Source organism: Monodelphis domestica, chromosome 1 (genome assembly GCF_027887165.1).
Source record: "Monodelphis domestica isolate mMonDom1 chromosome 1, mMonDom1.pri, whole genome shotgun sequence".
NCBI lineage: Eukaryota > Metazoa > Chordata > Mammalia > Didelphimorphia > Didelphidae > Monodelphis > Monodelphis domestica.
The window spans coordinates 404714491-404732749 of NC_077227.1; the positions used below are offsets into that span (position 1 = coordinate 404714491).

The 18259-nt window shown below is 35.6% G+C and overlaps 1 protein-coding gene across 5 annotated transcripts in view; it reads left to right on the plus strand.

The window, feature by feature from the left end:
- Positions 1-18259, plus strand: part of RALGAPB (Ral GTPase activating protein non-catalytic subunit beta) — a 95559-nt gene that overhangs the window by 40096 nt on the left and 37204 nt on the right. For 3 of the 5 annotated variants that reach the window (XM_056811915.1, XM_056811917.1, XM_056811916.1), the window contains 7 exons: positions 5649-5797; positions 5926-6142; positions 8948-8983; positions 10223-10424; positions 13870-14037; positions 15198-15312; positions 15690-15837. In XM_056811915.1, the coding sequence (XP_056667893.1) occupies positions 5649-5797; positions 5926-6142; positions 8948-8983; positions 10223-10424; positions 13870-14037; positions 15198-15312; positions 15690-15837 (1035 nt within the window). The remainder of the gene's footprint in view (positions 1-5648; positions 5798-5925; positions 6143-8947; positions 8984-10222; positions 10425-13869; positions 14038-15197; positions 15313-15689; positions 15838-18259) is intronic. The other 2 variants (XM_056811918.1, XM_056811919.1) reach the window with 1 other exon arrangement.

Sequence of the window (18259 nt, forward strand, 5' to 3'; positions counted from 1 at the left end):
TCGAAACATTTGCAAAGTGGTATATCAGAAAAACTTCCTTTTTCATTACCTCTTATATCTTTCAAGAAATATTGCAAGATTTTGATATACTTGTGGTAGATATATTGTTTTCAGGGAGCTTTTATGAAACATCTACCAAAAAATAAGCATAGTTAGACCTTGTATCTTCTATACTACTTAATCAATTCAGTGATTATAAAGATATAGTCTGTTGTAAAGTATCCTTTACAAAAATGTTTGTTCCCTTCTTAAACTCTCATTGAGGATGTCCTCAGAGGGTGAGTGGAGTATGTGGATTGTCCCTGTAAAGAATAATTTCATCTCTTTGTAAAGATGAAAAGGTAAAAAACATGAAGTAGAAATTACCTCTATTTTTATCTCCATCTTTTTTGTGTAATAATAAGATCTGAGATTTTTTTCTAACACTTTAATGTGTTTTTAAAATGTCTTAAGAGTCAGTCTTTCAAAATTGTGTTGCTTCCAAACAATCAACTTATATTTATTAAGTGTTTTATTATGTACTAAGCACAAGACTAGCTACTAGGTATATAAATACAAAGAATGAAATAGTCCTTACTTTCAATGAGCTGACATCCTAATGGATTAGAATATGGTTTCATTTTCTAATTCTAATTCCAGTTGACCCTCTCTTATATACTTAAAAAAAAAAACCCTTACCTTCCATCTTTGAGTCAATACTATGTATTGGTTCCAAGGCAGAAGAACAGTAAGGGCAAGGCAGTTTCAGTCAAGTGACTTGCCCATGATCAAACAACTAGGAAGTGTTTGAGGTCAGATTTGAACCCAAGACCTCTTTTCTCTGCATCTGACTCTCAGGCCACTGAGCAACCTAACTTGTCCTTCATATACTTATATAGTACAGTGTGTTGTTTTTAGTTCTTTCTGTACTTCATAAATTCATACTCACATAAATAATGTGAGTAATAAATGTTATTCCATTATCATTGATGTGGAGAATAGGGTTTCAAGTCTTTCCCCTTTATTTTTAATGTCCCTACTCATCCTTATAGTTTTGAACTTAAAAGCCCTTTGGATATATAGGTTTAGTTGAATCTGTTGCCAAATTTTCTGTAAAGTCACCCCCACCTCCCCTACTGCTTCTTCTGTTTTATGAAATGAGATTCTCAAAATCCTATGCAATCCTCCTCCATTAGATTTTTAAAATAAATATATATTCTATTCCAGTGTTGCCATCAGTTCTTTTATCTCTTCACTTGGAAAGGAAATTAAGCATTTGCTGGCCAAGATTTTTTTTAGGCTCTCATTGTCCATGTAGAAATTGATCTATGTTGATTAAATTTCCTTAGAAAATGATTATTGTCTGTTCCATAGTGTCTATATACACAAAGATAAAAAACAAAACAGTCATGGGCTCAAGGAGTATACATGGCCTAATTTGAACAGTCTCAAACAGAAATTGATACTATCTTATCCTTAAATGTTCCTAAAGGAATTTTTTCTGACGACTATTCCTAAAGCCTCTTATGGTCTTCATACCTCTTACATGGTTTCAGAAAAGAAACAAAGAAAGAAAAGAAGCATTGGAAATATGCATAGAATTCTATATTGTTTAGGAAAAGAGGGCAGAAAGAAAACCCTATTTCCCACAAGTCCTCTACAGTCAGAGTTTTGAAACACTTATGCCAGCCAAGCACAAGATCCAGCAAATCCTACTAAGCTGGAAAGACTTAAGGTACAGTGTTTGTGTTCAATGATGTGTTATCTGAGCAGCAGGCTGAGTAGATTCTGGAGAGGCTCATTGTCAGAAGGTTGACCACTAAGAGAGTTTTTTCCATGCATAATAATTCATGAAACCCTCTTTTAAGGCATGGAGGAATTAAAATATTTAGCAGTGGAAGGTTTATTCACTAGGACAAAATTATTTGTTCTTTTTCTTTTCTTTCTTTCTTTCTTTCTTTTTTTTTATTAAACCCTTACCTTCCGTCTTGGAGTCAATACTGTGTATTGGCTTCAAGGCAGAAGAGTGGTGGTAAGGGCTAGGCAATGGGGGTCAAGTGACTTGCCCAGGGTCACACAGCTGGGAAGTGTCTGAGGCCAGATTTGAACCCAGGACCTCCCGTCTCTAGGCCTGGCTCTCAATCCACTGAGCTACCCAGCTGCCCCCAAAATTATTTGTTCTTGAGCGATTGAAGGTATTTTATTTTAAACCCACATAAAGGCAGTGTAGTATATGCTGGATGTGGAGTCAGAAGGCATCTAATATCTAATATAGCTAATAGCCAAAACATAGTAACAGAAAGTGACATAGTGTAACAGAATATTATAGATAAATTAATATGTAAACCTAAAAACAAAATTAAATCATAAAACAAACAATTCAGCAAATATAATAAGCATGAGAGAATACAGTCACTCATTATATATAGAAGGTGCTCTCTTTACATATGAGTCCTTTTCTCCAATTTTTATAGCTGTTGGAGTGGTTAATAGGACTTGAAATGGACCTTCCCAGGCAGGCCAAGTTGCTCCAGTGCACTGGAAGTTCTTTATGTACACCTTGTCACCTGGATACAAGTCACGAGCAAGATGTCTATAGGTCCTGCTTGTACAGCAGCTCCAGATTCATGGAGTTCTCACAATTTGATTTGTAAATTTGTAAATCCTGTATATATGAGGCAATGGAAGTTCCCTCTCCACCCCCCCCACCCCCCCCGTAACGATGTATATGCAGGAGAGAAAGACTTAGCCTGCATAGTGGGATGTCCAAAAAGTATCTTTCAAATGGAGAGATGTGTAGATCTCCCCTGGGCCTGCTATGAAGATAAAATAGGGCCAGATGGAGAATTTCAGGCCATTTTAAGTGAGTCTCCAAACACAGTTTGCCAGTCATAGTTTTAAGATCTCTATTCATTCTCTCAACTTGTCCTGAGCTCTGGAGATGGTATGGTACTGTGAACAAGGAAATGGCCAAGTGCAAGGGAAATTTGAAATTTGAAGAAGATGCTTCTAATTCAGGACCTGTGGGGGATAGGAGAGTTCCATGAAGATTCAAAAAAGCTGTTGGAGCCAGAAAGATTTCTGGTCTTCTTATCTAGGACTCTCAGAGAGCTGGATAGGAGATATACTCTTCTCAAACCCTTTTGCCTGAACTGAATTGAATGAAGTTTCTTGCCCAATTGAAGACAACTCTTGGAATAGAGACTATATTTTTCCTTAGGGAAATTCAGAGCCATATTCTTTGGAGAGAGTCTTGGTCAAGCCCTCAAAAGTTGCCATAGGAAAGAGATAGCAAGGATCTCCTTCTTTCCCTCTGCCCTCCCCAAACTAGAATATATCTGAGACAAAACCAAATTGGTAAAATGAGTTCCCCTATCTGAATCAATTTGTGGTAGATTACAATGTAAAATTTAAAATTAATACCCAATAACTCCAAGTGTTATGTTTTATAAGATTTATTAATAATCACTTGAAGTAAAAGAAATAAAAAGAACAAAAGTAAAAACTTGAGTAAAGAAAAGTTTTCTCAACTGTGCTAGTGGGAAAAAGAGAGCGGGGTGGGGTTACACATGAACTTTACCTCCAAAATGTAAGGATGTCACATGAGAACAAAAGTGGGATGCTGGGATTTAGAATCCTGGGGAGCAGATTCTAAATACATAGCATGGAGACTGGAAATGGAATGCTCAGTGTGGGGAATAACTAGGCAGCCCAGGTAGACAGAAATACAGAGTGTAGGAAGGAACTAATATGAAGCAAAAATGCAAAAGTAGGTAGAAATCATATTGCAAAAGGCTCTCTTTAAATGCCAGTCTTTTTTGTATTTTATGTTAGAGGGAATAGGGGGCCATGGAAGATTTGAAGGGTGGGTTGTTGTGATAAATATGTGTTGGAGAGAAAATATTGAAGACCAATCAAGAAGCAAATGTAGTAGTCCTGGTAAGAGTGATACGTTTCTGAACTGGAATGGAAGTTATATTAGTAGAGGGAAGACAGATATGAGATATTGTGAAGGGAGGCCCTAAATAACTGCTATGTCCAAGGTTGTAAACCTCAGGGACTAGACAAGCAAGATGATGGTTTTAGTTAACAGAAATTAAAGAGTTTGGTTTGGGGGAAAGTATGAGTTTTGAGTTTGAGATTCTTATAGGACAGACAGATGGAAATGCATAGTAGCAGGCAATGGTAATATAGGGCTAGAGTTCATGAGGGACTGTGAGATATATGTACAAAGACAAAATATAGAATTCTGGGAGTCATCTTCAGAGAGAATCTGATCATTGAACCAGTAAGCTTATGAGATCATCAGGAGAAATAATAGGAAGGAGAAGAAAAGGGATCCTAGGCTAGAGCTTTGACAGATGCCCACACTTGGGAAGAGAATGAGTTAACAAAAGAAACTAAAAAATAAATTAGTATCACATCACAGAAGCCAGGAGAAAAGGCACTCACAATAAAAACAAAAATCAATGTTGCTTTAAAAAAAATAAGTAAAATTTTAGAAAAAAGTCAAAAGAATAACCAAAGTGAAAGGCTCCTTAAGTAGTGTGGTGGAAATAGGATCAAGATCACATATAGAGTTGACATCTTTTTTCTTTTTTTGCACCAATTATATTTAAGGGTTTTGTTTCAAATTAAAATAGTACCTTTCAAAACTGTAAGATAGATATTCTTTAACACAAGCAGTGCAATTTGAATTGTTAGAATTTGTTCTTGGGGATCACAGAATGTCAGATAAGCAAGAAGTTCAAAACTCAGGTACATATGAGAAAGAACACCATCCACATCCAGAGAAAGAACTGTGGGAGTAGAAGCACAGAAGAAAAACATTTGCTTGATCATATGGGTCAATGGGGATATGATTGGGGTTGTAGATGCTAAACAGTCACTCTATTGCAAATATTAATAATGTGGAAATAGGTCTTGATTAATAATACATATAAAATCCAGTGGAATTGCTTATTGGCTATGGGAGGGAGGAGGGAGAAGGGGAAGGAAAGAACATGAATCATGTAACCATGGAAAAATATTCTAAATTAATTAAATTTTAAACAGATATTTTCAAAGAATTTATTTTCTTTCATATTTAGTCTCATCATAGAAAAATCTCTGAACTTATTTTAGGTCCTTGAGTCTAAACTATTTACCATAAGTGATTGAAAAAGCATTTATTCAGAACTTACTATGGGCCAAACTCTAAAAGCTAAGCTATTCCCTACTCTCAAAAGAATTTGTATTCTAATAGGGAGCACAGTGAGTGTAGGGGAGTGGTGAGCAGGGTTGGGATTTTGATTTGGCATGTTTCAGGAGGGATGATGAATAGAGCTATAGAAGTATAGAATGTTGTACCCTTTCCAGGAAGAATATCAGTTTATTGGATCCAGAACTGGCTAGGGTTATGGGGAGGGAAGAGAAGTGAAGTACCTGAAGAGGCAGCCACCAGTAAAAATAGAAGTGATCCAGGGAGCTATTGGGTGAAAGGGTCAAGTTTCTGGTCCAAATGGCAAGTCAGGGTAACAGTCAGGAATGAATATATTGTTAGCATGAAAACTGTGAGTTTTAGGTGGGGGAGAGGTTTATAATGATAATCATGTAAAACATGGTGTCAAGAGTAATGTCAATTTCTGAACTAAGACCATTTCTCCTCTTTATTGTATTTTTTACTTTAGGTATTTCTCGGCCTAGATGTGACAGTGCTCCACCCACACCAGTAAACAGATTAAACCTCCCCCAGAGCTCTGCCAGCAGCACAACTCCCCCCCACAATCGAAGACATAGAACAGTTACTGTGAATAAGGCAACCATTAAGACTACCACAGTAAGATCTCTGATTATTATCAGAGTTCATTTTTCACCTTAACTTTTTAAACATCTGGTCTTGAATTGGGTTTCTCCTATGTCTTAAACTTTTCCTGTGGGTGGGGGGTCCTCTTGTCCTTCCACTAGGCTAATGTTGGTCATGCCTCTAAAGTCCCACACCAGACGTCTTCCACTTCTCCACTGTCTAGTCCCAACCAGACTAGTTCAGAGCCTAGACCGCTGCCTGCTCCAAGAAGGCCTAAAGTGAACAGCATCTTGAATCTCTTTGGATCGTGGTTATTTGATGCAGCATTTGTTCACTGTAAGCTTCACAATGGGTTAAACAGAGACAGCAGCATGACTGGTAAATATTGCTCAACAGATACATAAACTTTTCTTTTCTTCTTTTCTGACATTTCCTACCTGCAAGATTAACACACCTAAAAAAATTCTTTCTAACAAAGCAGTGTATTATGGTTAACCCCTTCCAGCTGAACTGCCACTTACTGCCTGTGTGATCTTGGGCAAGTCCCTTTTCCCTCTCTGGGCTTCAGTTTCCTCCTCTATAAAATGAGGAGATTGGACCAGAGGATCTCTAAGGTCCCATCCAGCTTTAAACCCTATGAATTCAACCAACCGAAATTGGAGTTTTTGCCACCAGCCCATTGTAGGTATGTTTTGTTGGGTTTGGGTAATACTCTTTCTCTTTTTTTATAATGAGCCATAAATTATATTCATTTTGGTTGACTCAAAATTAATGTCAAATTATTTCCTGGCAGTCCCCTTTATATTAGCCAGGAATGTAACACCAACACAAAGAATTATGGCTTTTTGACTTAAGAACCTGTTTTAAGTGAAGTATTTTTCTTAGCAACAGGTGTACCCTACAAAACATTGCCTAAACCAGTACCATTTCATGGTAACATCATTAAGACTTTTATGCCTTGCCATAGCCACTCAAATGCCATTGCATTGTTATGGCTGCTGCCCAAACAGGTGGCTCAGAATTCCGCTTCCTGCCCTTTTCCATGCTGTCACATCAGCGTTCCCCATCCTTGCTGTTTGAGCTCTGCTCAGTGTCTTCTATCAGGGTATTTTGCTTAATATTGTGTTATTACATAGTAGATCGATTAATGACACACAAGGTGGGGTATGCCTGCGGTAAAATGTCAGTAAAATTGTACACACAAAAACTGGAAAATAGCATAGCAATTTCTCTTTTGTGAAACTGTAGCAATTTGACTTTAGTCTATGAAAGCATGACTGATCATGGTGAAATTTAAAAATATAAGTGGACCTCTTTTATAACATAATTTTAAAGTACAGCTTGCTGGAATGGTAATTTTTTAATCATATTCTTTGTTAAAATTAGTATTAAGGATTTAGCCATGATATCACTGTCCAAATTTGCCATTACAAATCTAATGTGATTAGAGACAAAGTCCTAGTCTGTTTGCTACCTTGCCCAGAGGTGGTAGTGTTGGGTTTTTAAGAATATTTTGAATATTTGTAGTTACTATATTCATGAATCAGCCAGAATTTACTGACTACTTTACAAGAAAGCACTTCTTTTTTTTCTGGTATTAGGGAATGAAAGTCAAGTAAGGATAGTAAAATGAATGAAGAATAATCAGTATTCACAATTCTATAGAGACTGTTTATTTCAGAAAAGAGATTTTCTATTTTATTAACTTTATCATGAGGTCATGCTTTCATCACATGCCAGTAGAATATAATAAATATTTAACCATTAAGTTATTTCAGAATGAGAACCAATAATGTAAACAAGCAAAAAAGCAAATTCTTTTAAGTTTAGAAAAAGTATAAATGTAGAAAACTGCCTTCATAAATATAGATAAAGAATTAAGAGCATTTAAAATAGCAATTCCTACTAATACACAAATAGATCTTACAATGAATATTTCTGGTTTCTGCTCTTTGGCTTCAAATTAATATTTTCAGTAATCTCAATTCAAAAGAAGTCTGACATTTTAATTTCATAATGTTTTTTTTTATAAGAACAAATTTGGATGTGAAGGTTATATATATACTATTTATATTATAGTAGTATTTACTAATAAGTGTGTAGAAACTGTTTAGAAACAATTTTGAACAGAAAACTTAACATCTATTAGTGACATTTTCTAGAATGTGCATTTATACTTTTTGATTCAGAATTGCTCCAAGCCACATTGACATTTAAAATAATTATTTGCTTTGTAGTCGGACATGTCTTTAGAGACTATTTTTGGAATTTTATCAAAGCACACTTTTGTTTTTTTCTTTTTTTCCAAAAGTTGGTTTCAGGCATTTGACTGTTTGCCCTAGACTCAATAAGCCCAGATGATTTCAACTTCATTTTACTGTCATGTAGGGTTCTTGTGAGGCTTTTTAGTTTCTAAATAGCTTATTCCTCTATCTTAGATAATACCTTCTTTTTCACCAGAAAACATTTATACTGAAACCAGAATTAGGTATGTTCAGCACAACTTTTCCTGTTTCTAATCATGGTTTTTTCCATAACAGAATAAGACCAGTTTTCATATTTGACTCAAGAACTAAAGAACTTTTCCTTTTACATGCTTTAGATAAAATTGCCAGAGTATAGGTAAGACTGTAAAATAATTGAGATAGTGTATAAGAAGAAAAAGAAATCAAAGGCTACTGTATGTGAAATCTCAGGGTTTATGGAGATAGGATAGGAAATTGGTCTCCAGGAACTACCGTTTTCATCTATTTTGCAAGTACTGGCTAGTCACAGAAGGATTCTACTATATAGCTCGCCTCAACTTTAAATGCCTGTTCCTTCAGCCTAATAGTTTTAGACTATAATTACAGTGTACCTTGCTTCATAAAAGTGACACTGAGCTGGGAAGGGTTAATGAATTCAAATTTTAATGCACGTTGATACAAGCAGATCAAAGCCTTGACTATTTGTAATTGTATAATTTTCTTCGTTCATTGTTTTGCATGATACAAAATCATAATTTTGGACCTGAATGCCAGTTTCCTATGTGTTTGAACTAGCTTGCTGTATCATAAAGCTTTTAATCTAATTTTTTAAAAAGCTAAAAGCTTCTTAACTATAATAAAAATTCACCATCTTTAAAGTATTTTATAACTACTGCTGTCCTTTGATTTGTTTCCATTTATTTCTATTATCTTGCAGCATCTTTTATCCAAATTCTTCTTTCTTATAAATCTTGTAAGTAGGAACCAGTAGCTTTTCCTTAATTGCAATCATGTTTTTTTATTTTGTTCATAATTCCATTTTTAATTTGATTGTCATTGTCATTGTCTCTTGTAGCTTTTGCATTTGGGAAGGAAAATAATTTTTTTCTGTTTTGAATGGGGAAGATTGTTGGCAAAAGCAAAAATTAATCTGCCTGAATCAATCCCATTATTTCTGTACACTAGTCTGGTCATGTCATGAATTCCAGGACTTTGCACTAACTGTGTTTTGGCTTTTTTGTTTTTTTAAGCTTTAAACTTATTTTTACAGACCTAGTGTTTTGATTTGTATGCATTCTGCATGTAGTGTTTTCTAAGTATATTATCCTAAATAGCTTATTCAGGACCAAAATGGCTCATGGGAAGTTGCATAAAGATTTATGCTTTGCTTACACATTCTATTAAATATTTTACGTATGCCAAATAATTTATATAATTTTGTAAAGATCTAAAAAGATGTTTTGTGATGATTTTAATATAATATTAAATCAGATATTTTTTGTTAAAAATAAAAGCAACTTTCAAAGGGCTTCTGTTTCAGTGACCTCCCTTCCTCCCACAATGAGCATGATATTTCTCTTTGTCTTTTTACATATCCCAACTTACTTTTTATATCCCAGCCTTAACTTCAATTTAGTTTTTCAACTGTGATGGTTGAAATTCATATTCATTTTGCTTGGTTGGGAGAATATTTGGTTTGTGCTTTATAGTTAGGTGAGAATTTTATTCCTCTCCCATCACTGATACTGGCCTACTATATTGCCTGTATGGATTCTTACATTGAAGACTGCTAATAGGAAAAAAAAAAGCAAGTTTTGATGACTAATTTTCTTCGTCGCTTAAAAAAGCTTCTGTAGGAAAAGAAATGGAAACTAAGAAATAAAAATGCCCTATTTTGCATCATATATCTATACCTGCATATAGATATATGCATAATTTTAAGTGGACTAAATATGTTCCAATTGAAAAATGCTTCGTATAGTGTTTATTAAAATCTGTAGTGCCACTCTGATTTAACTGCTGTCCATTCTTAGAAAAGAATTCAAATAGCCCTTTATTCTTAAATTTACAAATAGTTGCTAAACAGAAGCATTATTGGATCCTATTTAAGTAGTTTTAAAAAATTACCAAATTGGATCTTTGTGTCCAGGATCCCATGAGCCTATTTGGCATGTTGACTAATACAGTAAAGCCCTTCCTTTTCTCTCCTCAGCTATGACAACACAAACTAATGTGGAGTTTCGTCGAAAAGGGTCACAAATGTCCACAGAAACAGTGACTTCCAGTACCATGTTGGATGCAAGTGAATTTCCTGATAACTATGAAGCAGGAAGAGCTGAGGCTTGTGGGACACTGTGTAGGATTTTTTGTAGCAAGAAGACTGGAGAAGAGATTCTACCAGCTTATTTATCCAGGTCTAAGACTTTATTCTAGTTTTTCCATTATTATAGTATGAGTTATAAAAAAATAGAAATGTGTTATGGCTCAGTAGATTGAACAAACAAGTAGACAGTGATTTGAAATACTTGTAAAGGGGGGCAGCTGGGTGGCTCAGTAGATGGAGAGCCAGGCCTAGAGATGAGAGGTCCTAGGTTCAAATCTTAGCTTAGACACTTCCTAGAAGGTAAGGGTTTTTTAAAAAAAGAAAAGAAATATCTATAAAGGCTTCTAAATAATTGGGATATTTCCTTTCTTGAGCCTTGGTGGCAACAATTATTCTTCCCATCAGAATTCCTTAGAAGAACCTATCCAACAGAGTATATATGGTTCCTTCCAGATTGAGGTACCTGGGCCTTTGAGGAAATTATTCTCCTTTTTAGAGATGGTGAACAGAAACCCATTTCCCTTTTGAGCACCTACTATTTTGTACTTTACAAGAAGTCCTTGAATAAATGGTCTTCTAAATATTAATACTGTATTACAGAAGCTAATATGTATATACACCACTAGCCCCAGTGTCTCCATATCTTTTCTTTACACTATAATTAACTTTAAGTATATGCTATGTGATTGTGCTTTAAAATTTTTTAATTAAAAAATTTTAAACCCTTACCTTCCTTCTTAGAATTCAATATCTGTATATTGGTTCCAAAGCAGAAGAGTGGCAAGGGGTAGGCAATGGAGGTCAAGTGACTTGCCCAGTATCACACAGCTAGGAAGTGTCTGATATCTGATTTGAACCCAGGACCTCCCATTTCTAGGCCTGGCTCCCATTCCACAGAGCCACTTAGTTGCCCCCTATTTGTGCTTTTTTTTTTTTTTAAGCTTTGAACTGGTCTCATCATTCCCCCATTTTGACTTAGATCAGCATAATTCCCTTATTATTTGCCCTTCATTTGATCCATCTTCCTTTCCTTGTTACCAGCAGGTCTCACTGCATGTTTTATCTCCACCCACTGTGTCCTCTTTCCAACTAAACTTATGACATTTTCTAAAGCCCTTATTCATTCTTTCAACATTTAAGAGCTCACTGTCTTTCACTCTGCTAAGTTGTGGAGGACATATAAAAAGAAATCAGATGTAGTTCTTGTACCCAGGTAGCCTATAGTCTTAATAGTTTCCTGGATTCTAACCTGCCTCAATTCCCCCTTGGCCCCCCAAAAAGGGACTAAATGTCAGTATTTTATGGCCTAATATGGCCTAGGGAAAATTTATAAGATAAACTGAGATAGATAAGGAAAGTTACTATACAAATACATTGCATTTTCATCCCATAATAGCAGAGGATAAAGTTTATCTATTAAAGTCTTCCATTGCCTGATTTTGGCATGAAAGTTGACCCTAGGTTTTCAAAGGCCATACTAACAGACTACAACCTTGAGAAATTTCATGTACGGGTATAGTGATGGATTGTATCTCTGTCATCTAAGGACTAGCCTAGATTAATGGGAAAGACTAGAGAGATTTTAATTTTCCTACCCAGCAACTCTCATAGCTAAGTATAAGTCAATGTGACATAGTAGGCAGGGAAAAAAAACAAACAAAACAAAAACTAATGTAATCTTGGGCTGAATCTAGAAGTATGATCTCCAGAACAAGAGAAGTGATAGTCCTATTACTCTGTCCTGTTTTGACTACATCTAGAGTATTATATTCAATTCTGGGTGACACATTTTAAGAGGATATTGATAAACAATAACATCCAGAGGAGAGTAGCCATTAGAATGATGAAAGACTATGAGATTATACCATATGAAAAGAACTAGAATTTTTAGTCTGGCCAAAAGTAGTAGAGATTTGTTTTGCTTGGAAAAGATTTTGTAGTAGGTGGGAGTACTATAGCTGTCTTTTAAATATTTTAAGGGATGTCACAGAAGAGGAATGCTTGGGGTGAATTGGGAGCAATGCATAGACATTTCAACAAAGCATAATTTTGGCCCTTTGTAAAATTAAGGCTCTCTACAAAGGACATGGGACTAGCTTAGAAAGTAGCAAAGTCTGAAGGACTATTTGCCAGTTTTTATGGCAGAAGGCATTCAGGTTCAGGTAACAGTTAAACTAAATCATTCCTTAAGTCCCATATGACTCTGAGATCGTATGCTTCCATGGCCATTTTCTGATGCTAATGGAATCATAAATTAGTATAGGGAATGTAGACACTGATAGGTTACAGATCTTGAAATATTGACATAAGTGAAATGTTCATTGTAAAGTCACGTGAATTTTCCTAAAGTATGGTGAGGCAAGGAAGAAATCCTTTGAGTCATCCAAAGATGTTTTCATGGAGGAAATATAATTTTAATTACTAGCATTTGAAAGATTGAAGAAGGAATGCTTGGTAAGTAAAAGGAGAAGTTACATTTAGGCACAATCTAAGAAACCCTGGTACTGATGAGATGAGCATCCCTTAGGGATCAGCACAGTCTCACATGTCTGGTAGCAGGTTTCACATGCAAATAAGAAGCTGTTTAAATAGTCTACTTCATCTTTGTTTCCTCCCTAAGAAGGGTTCTTAACCATTTTTGTGTCATGCACCCCTTTGAAAATTTGGTGAAGCCTTGTGGACCCTCAGAATATTTTAAAATAATTAAAGGAAATGCTGAATTTCTATTGTAGGATAGTGAAAATAAAGATGCAATTTTTTTTCCCATCCAAATTCATAGATCTTGAGGTATGTTCATGGACCCCTGTGGGGTCAGTGGATCCTACAGGTTAAGAAATCCTCATCTATAATATCTCCTAACTTTTCCTTTTCCCCTTGACACAGAGATCTAAGATTGAATGAAAATGTTTTCCCATTTTCCTTTAAATATGAATTTTTAAAAGCAAATATTTTATTAAAATAATGCTAAGATACATGCTTATAAAATGCTGAAAATTTTGCAATATGTCAAAAATAGGTTATATTTTTTTATAAGCACTGGAATTAATTTTAATTCTTTGGACTTTGGCAAAACTTAACTTTAGGAAGCAGTTGGGTGGCTCAGTGGATTGAGAGTCAGACCTAGAGATGGGAGGTCCTAGGTTCAAATCTGGCCCCAGACACTTCCCAGCTGTGTGACCCTGGGCAAGTTACTTAACCCCCATTGCCTAGCCCTTACCACTCTTCTGCCTTGGAGCCAATACACAGTAATGACTCCAAGACAGAAGGTAAGAGTTAAAAAAAAAAAAACTTTAGAAAAGCCCTGTCGGAAGGGGTCAGCCAATATTTTAGATTCATTAAAAATAGATAACTAACTGGCTTGCCACTTTGTGCCTTTAAATGGCAGCTTTTGCTATAGTATAAATATCTATTAAAGGTAGATATAATAAAAGGTAGGAATGTACTTCCAGTTGACTGCCAAAAATTAATATTATCTGATAATGATTAATAGAACATTGTAGCTCCATATATTTAAAATCTTTCTCTTACTTTCCTAGATTTTACATGCTTTTAATTCAAGGTTTGCAGATAACTGATTATGTATGCCACCCTGTCTTGGCCAGCATTATTCTAAACTCACCTCCTTTGTTCTGCTGTGACCTGAAAGGGATTGATGTTGTGGTTCCTTACTTTATTTCAGCTCTTGAAACCATATTGCCTGATAGGTAAGTTATACTTTTTTTTTACATTGTTTTAGCTAGGAGGTTTGCTTTCAGTTAGATTTTGCCACTGCATGTCCTTCTTCGTCTGTTCTGACTCACCTACCAAAGCACTCAGTAACTGAAGACTTCAGCTCCACCTGAAGGTTGTCAGGTGCCTAGATCTATTCTGTGCTTGAAGTCTCTTTATGCTAGTTTCTTTAGTATCCTTTTTGTTCTTACATCACTTTCATTTCTAAATGTGTTCCCTCCCCCTCTTTCTCTCCTTGGCAAGTCATCCTCTATAATGAATTATAATACATTTTAAAAGGATATTCCGCAAAACCAGCATGTCAGCAGAATGGCAGTATATGGTGACCCATTCCACACATCCATATTCTCTGTCATGAGTCAACCCTTTTAAGTCAGCTTGGGCCTGTCCTGAAATTGGTCAAGAAGATTAGGTCAGAACTGCAAATGATAGAACAGTGTGATAATAAACTGAATTTGGAGTCAAAGGGGCCTAAGTTTAAGTCCCAGGACTTCTGTGTCTTATCATAGTGGGTATGACATTGAGCCTTATAGTCTCAATTTTTCTCATTTATACAAATGTTGGGAGTTAGAATAGAGGATCTTTAAGGTGTCTTCCAACTCTTACTCTCAATCTTGGGGTTTTGATAAGCCATACTTGGGAAAAGGCTTTATCTCTTTAGCATAGGAATTCACAAAACATAATACTACCATTCTTGATAAAAGTAATCATTTATAAGGTAGAAAATATATTTGTGAAGCAAAGGAAAGGAACAGCATTTAATAGATACCTATTATATGCATTGTGCTAAGTGCTTTACAAATATTATTTCATTTAATCCTCATAATACCCCTAGTAGATACTATTCATTTCAATATTACTATGAGCCATTTGTTTGTTTTCTTTTAATTTTTTAAAACTATTAATCATTTGACAAATATCAACTAACTTGACTATCTCCCTATACAAACAACAGAAAAAGAAGACTATATAAAGTCACAAATCTTTACTATTTGCAATACTATGCATTGTTTTTTTAACTGTATTTTGCATTTAACATGGTAGTTTCAATACTATCCTACTTGCTCCTTTATGTCACTTTCTGAATTTTCCCTCTGTTCTTTTCTAAGCTGTTTATTATTTTATCCATTTGCAGGGAACTCTCAAAATTCAAAACCTATGTAAACCCAACAGAGCTGAGAAGAGCCTCTATTAATATCCTACTTTCCTTGTTGCCACTCCCTCATCATTTTGGCAATGTCAAATCAGAGGTAATATTTTATTTAGAATTCCTTAAGTCCCCATTCTTGTGTGCTAATTCAGGTCGAAGTAGTTTTCAAAAATGAGAATAGAATTTTTTTTTTCTGTATTCCAAGTGTGAGTGATTGACTTAATGATTTGAGGTCTTGCTTAATGGTGCTATTCCCTTTTCTCAGTCTGCCATCATAGCTTACTGAACATTTGTTCTTGAGATGAGATATAGATAACTTATGTTTTTATGGCCCAGCAGAGGGCAAAGTAGCTAGAAGTGACAAGATTGGAAGCCATGGTTGCAGGCAGATACTTTCTTCTCTTTCTAGAGCAGTTCTTTTGCTTGAGTTCGTTATTCAGGATAGTTAATGTTCAATGTTATTTATTTTTTCCCTAGGTGGTTCTGGAAGGAAAGTTTAGTAATGACGACAGCTCTTCATATGATAAACCAATAACTTTTCTGTCACTGAAATTGAGGCTTGTGAATATACTAATAGGTGCCTTGCAAACTGAAACGGACCCCAACAACACTCAGATGATATTAGGTTTGTGTTCATACTTCTTGTATAAGTTAAAATCTTAGGCAGTACTGACTGTGGGTGTGTCATCAAGGCAAGGCAAGGCTGACTGATGTGATATAAACTGAATAACAGCAGTAGTTACACTGACATTGTACTTGGATTAGGTGAAGATGGAAACTGGGAGACTTTTACTTTTATATTAATTTCTACAAAAATGTATTAAACATTAACTATATTCAAAGGGTGAGGGTAGGGTTGCATCATGTCTAGAGAGTTGGTCTTGGAGTTAGACTAACTTTAAATCCAACCTGTGACAAATATCAGTTGTGAGACAGGAGGCAAGCCACTTAACCTTGCTGGATATCTTCTTTTAAGACTGTAAATTTAAGAGAAATTGCTAATCTGCATTGGTAGAACAAATTTCTACACTGGGTCTACTGTACACTGAAGTCATAGTACTGCACTACCAAAAAAATGTTCAGTGTACTGTGTCAGAAGAAAGAAAAACTTTAGGAAAGACAGATGTGTCTGCCCTCTCCACAGCTTACAGTCTAGTAGAGGAAATATGCATATACACTTACTGTCTTACCATATTTTTTTTTAATGTAGAGAGGGGCAAATAGTGTTTAGATCCAAGATGAGAAGCCCATTTATGGTGGGAAAGAGGTCATTAAGAAGATTTTATAGAGAAAGTAACATTTGATCTGTACTCTAAAAGCAATAGGCAAAGAAGGAAAGGGAAGGATATTCTGGCAGAGAGAATAAAGCATGAAGGCACAGTTCAGAAAATTCAAGGAGACAAATTTTGTAATCTGGCTGGAACATAGAGTGCAACTGGGGAGAAAAGTGTGGTTGGAGAACAAGACTGGAAGGATTGAATGATAGCAAATTGCAGAGAGCCTTAAGTACAAGGCTGTGGAATTGAAAATTCTACTTGGTAGATAATAAGGTTTTAAACTAAAGTGTAACATGTCTAGATTGAGTCATGAGAAAAAGATTATTCTGGCAGTGATACGTGGGATGGATTAGTTTGAGAGTGAATGGAAATAGAAAGATCTATAAAGAGGTTATGGTAATAGTCCAGGTGGGTAATAATAAAGGATTTTAGCACAATGTAGCATTGGAGCTAGAGAAAAGAAGACAGAATTTAGAGATACTAACAAGGTTCAATTGATGAGACTTTGGGGATATGGTGGGAATAAATGTAAGAGTCAGAGAGTGCCAAGATTCAGAGTATTGGAGAATTAGATGGTGCCATTGACAGAAATATATAAGGGGGTTTAAAGGGAATGATATGTAGAAGATGTAGAGGAAACTTCTCTTCATATGACCCTACACTCCTATCCATTCTGGCATGCTTTGGAATATTTTCTCAGTCAACTTTTTTTTTTCTCCCTCTGTGCTATTTTTACCCTTTTTAATATAAAGATTGCATCAGAATGTTGTTTCTACCCCCTTATATCTAACAGCATTTCTTCACTGCTCTTGCTACAGTCCAATAGTTAGCCCTAGGGCTGAAATTGATGGGTACCTCATCTCAACTGGATTCAACTCACTCTCAGACTTGTGTACCATTAGGCCTTTGCTTATATAGAGATGGGCACATGTGTCTCCAGAAGCTGTTTTAAAGTTGATCAAGAGATGTTTTCTTTCTGGCCTCTCCTATAGAGTTTTGAAAAGTGAGATTAGAGTTTCAATTCCTTTCACATCCCCACCACCACTCTTCTCCTCATCTCAGCTTTAGAAGCTACTTTTAGTCTTGCTGTCACTGTTATTTAGGAATTTTTGGAAACATAGGACTGTTAGAATTGGAACCTTAGAGATTAATTAGTTGAAACATTTCTCCCCCACATCCTTCACTTACATTATCCTTGATAAAGTTACTCAGCCTTACCTTGAATACCTTCATTGATGAGGAATTCACTACTTTATGAGGCCACTTATCAGCTAATGATCTTTTAGGCTAAATTCAACCTTTCTGTAATCTCTTCCCATTGGTCCTAGGCTTGCTATCTTAAGCCATAGACAATAAATCTAATCTCTTTTCTCTTTAACAGCACTTCAGATATTATGAGATAGTGTAGTATGGTAGAAAGGGTGCTGGATTTGGAGTCCATACTAAGATTGAAGAAGACCTTTGCTTCAAACCCTGAAGAAATAAGATACAGTGACTTATCATTTCTTAAAGTATTGAGTCTTTAATGGTATTTTGTTCCCAGTTTTTGCTGCTCTGTTGAAATATTTAAAAGTAATGCCAAGTTCTCTTTAGAAAATAACTTCTTTGGGGGACAGCTAGGTGGCTCAGTGGATTGAAAGCCAGGCCCAGAGACAAGAGATCCTAGGTTCAAATGTGACCTCAAACACTTCCTAGCTGTGTGACACTGGGCAAGTCACTTAACCCCATGCTTAACCCTTATAGCTTTTCTGCCTTAGAACCAATACACAG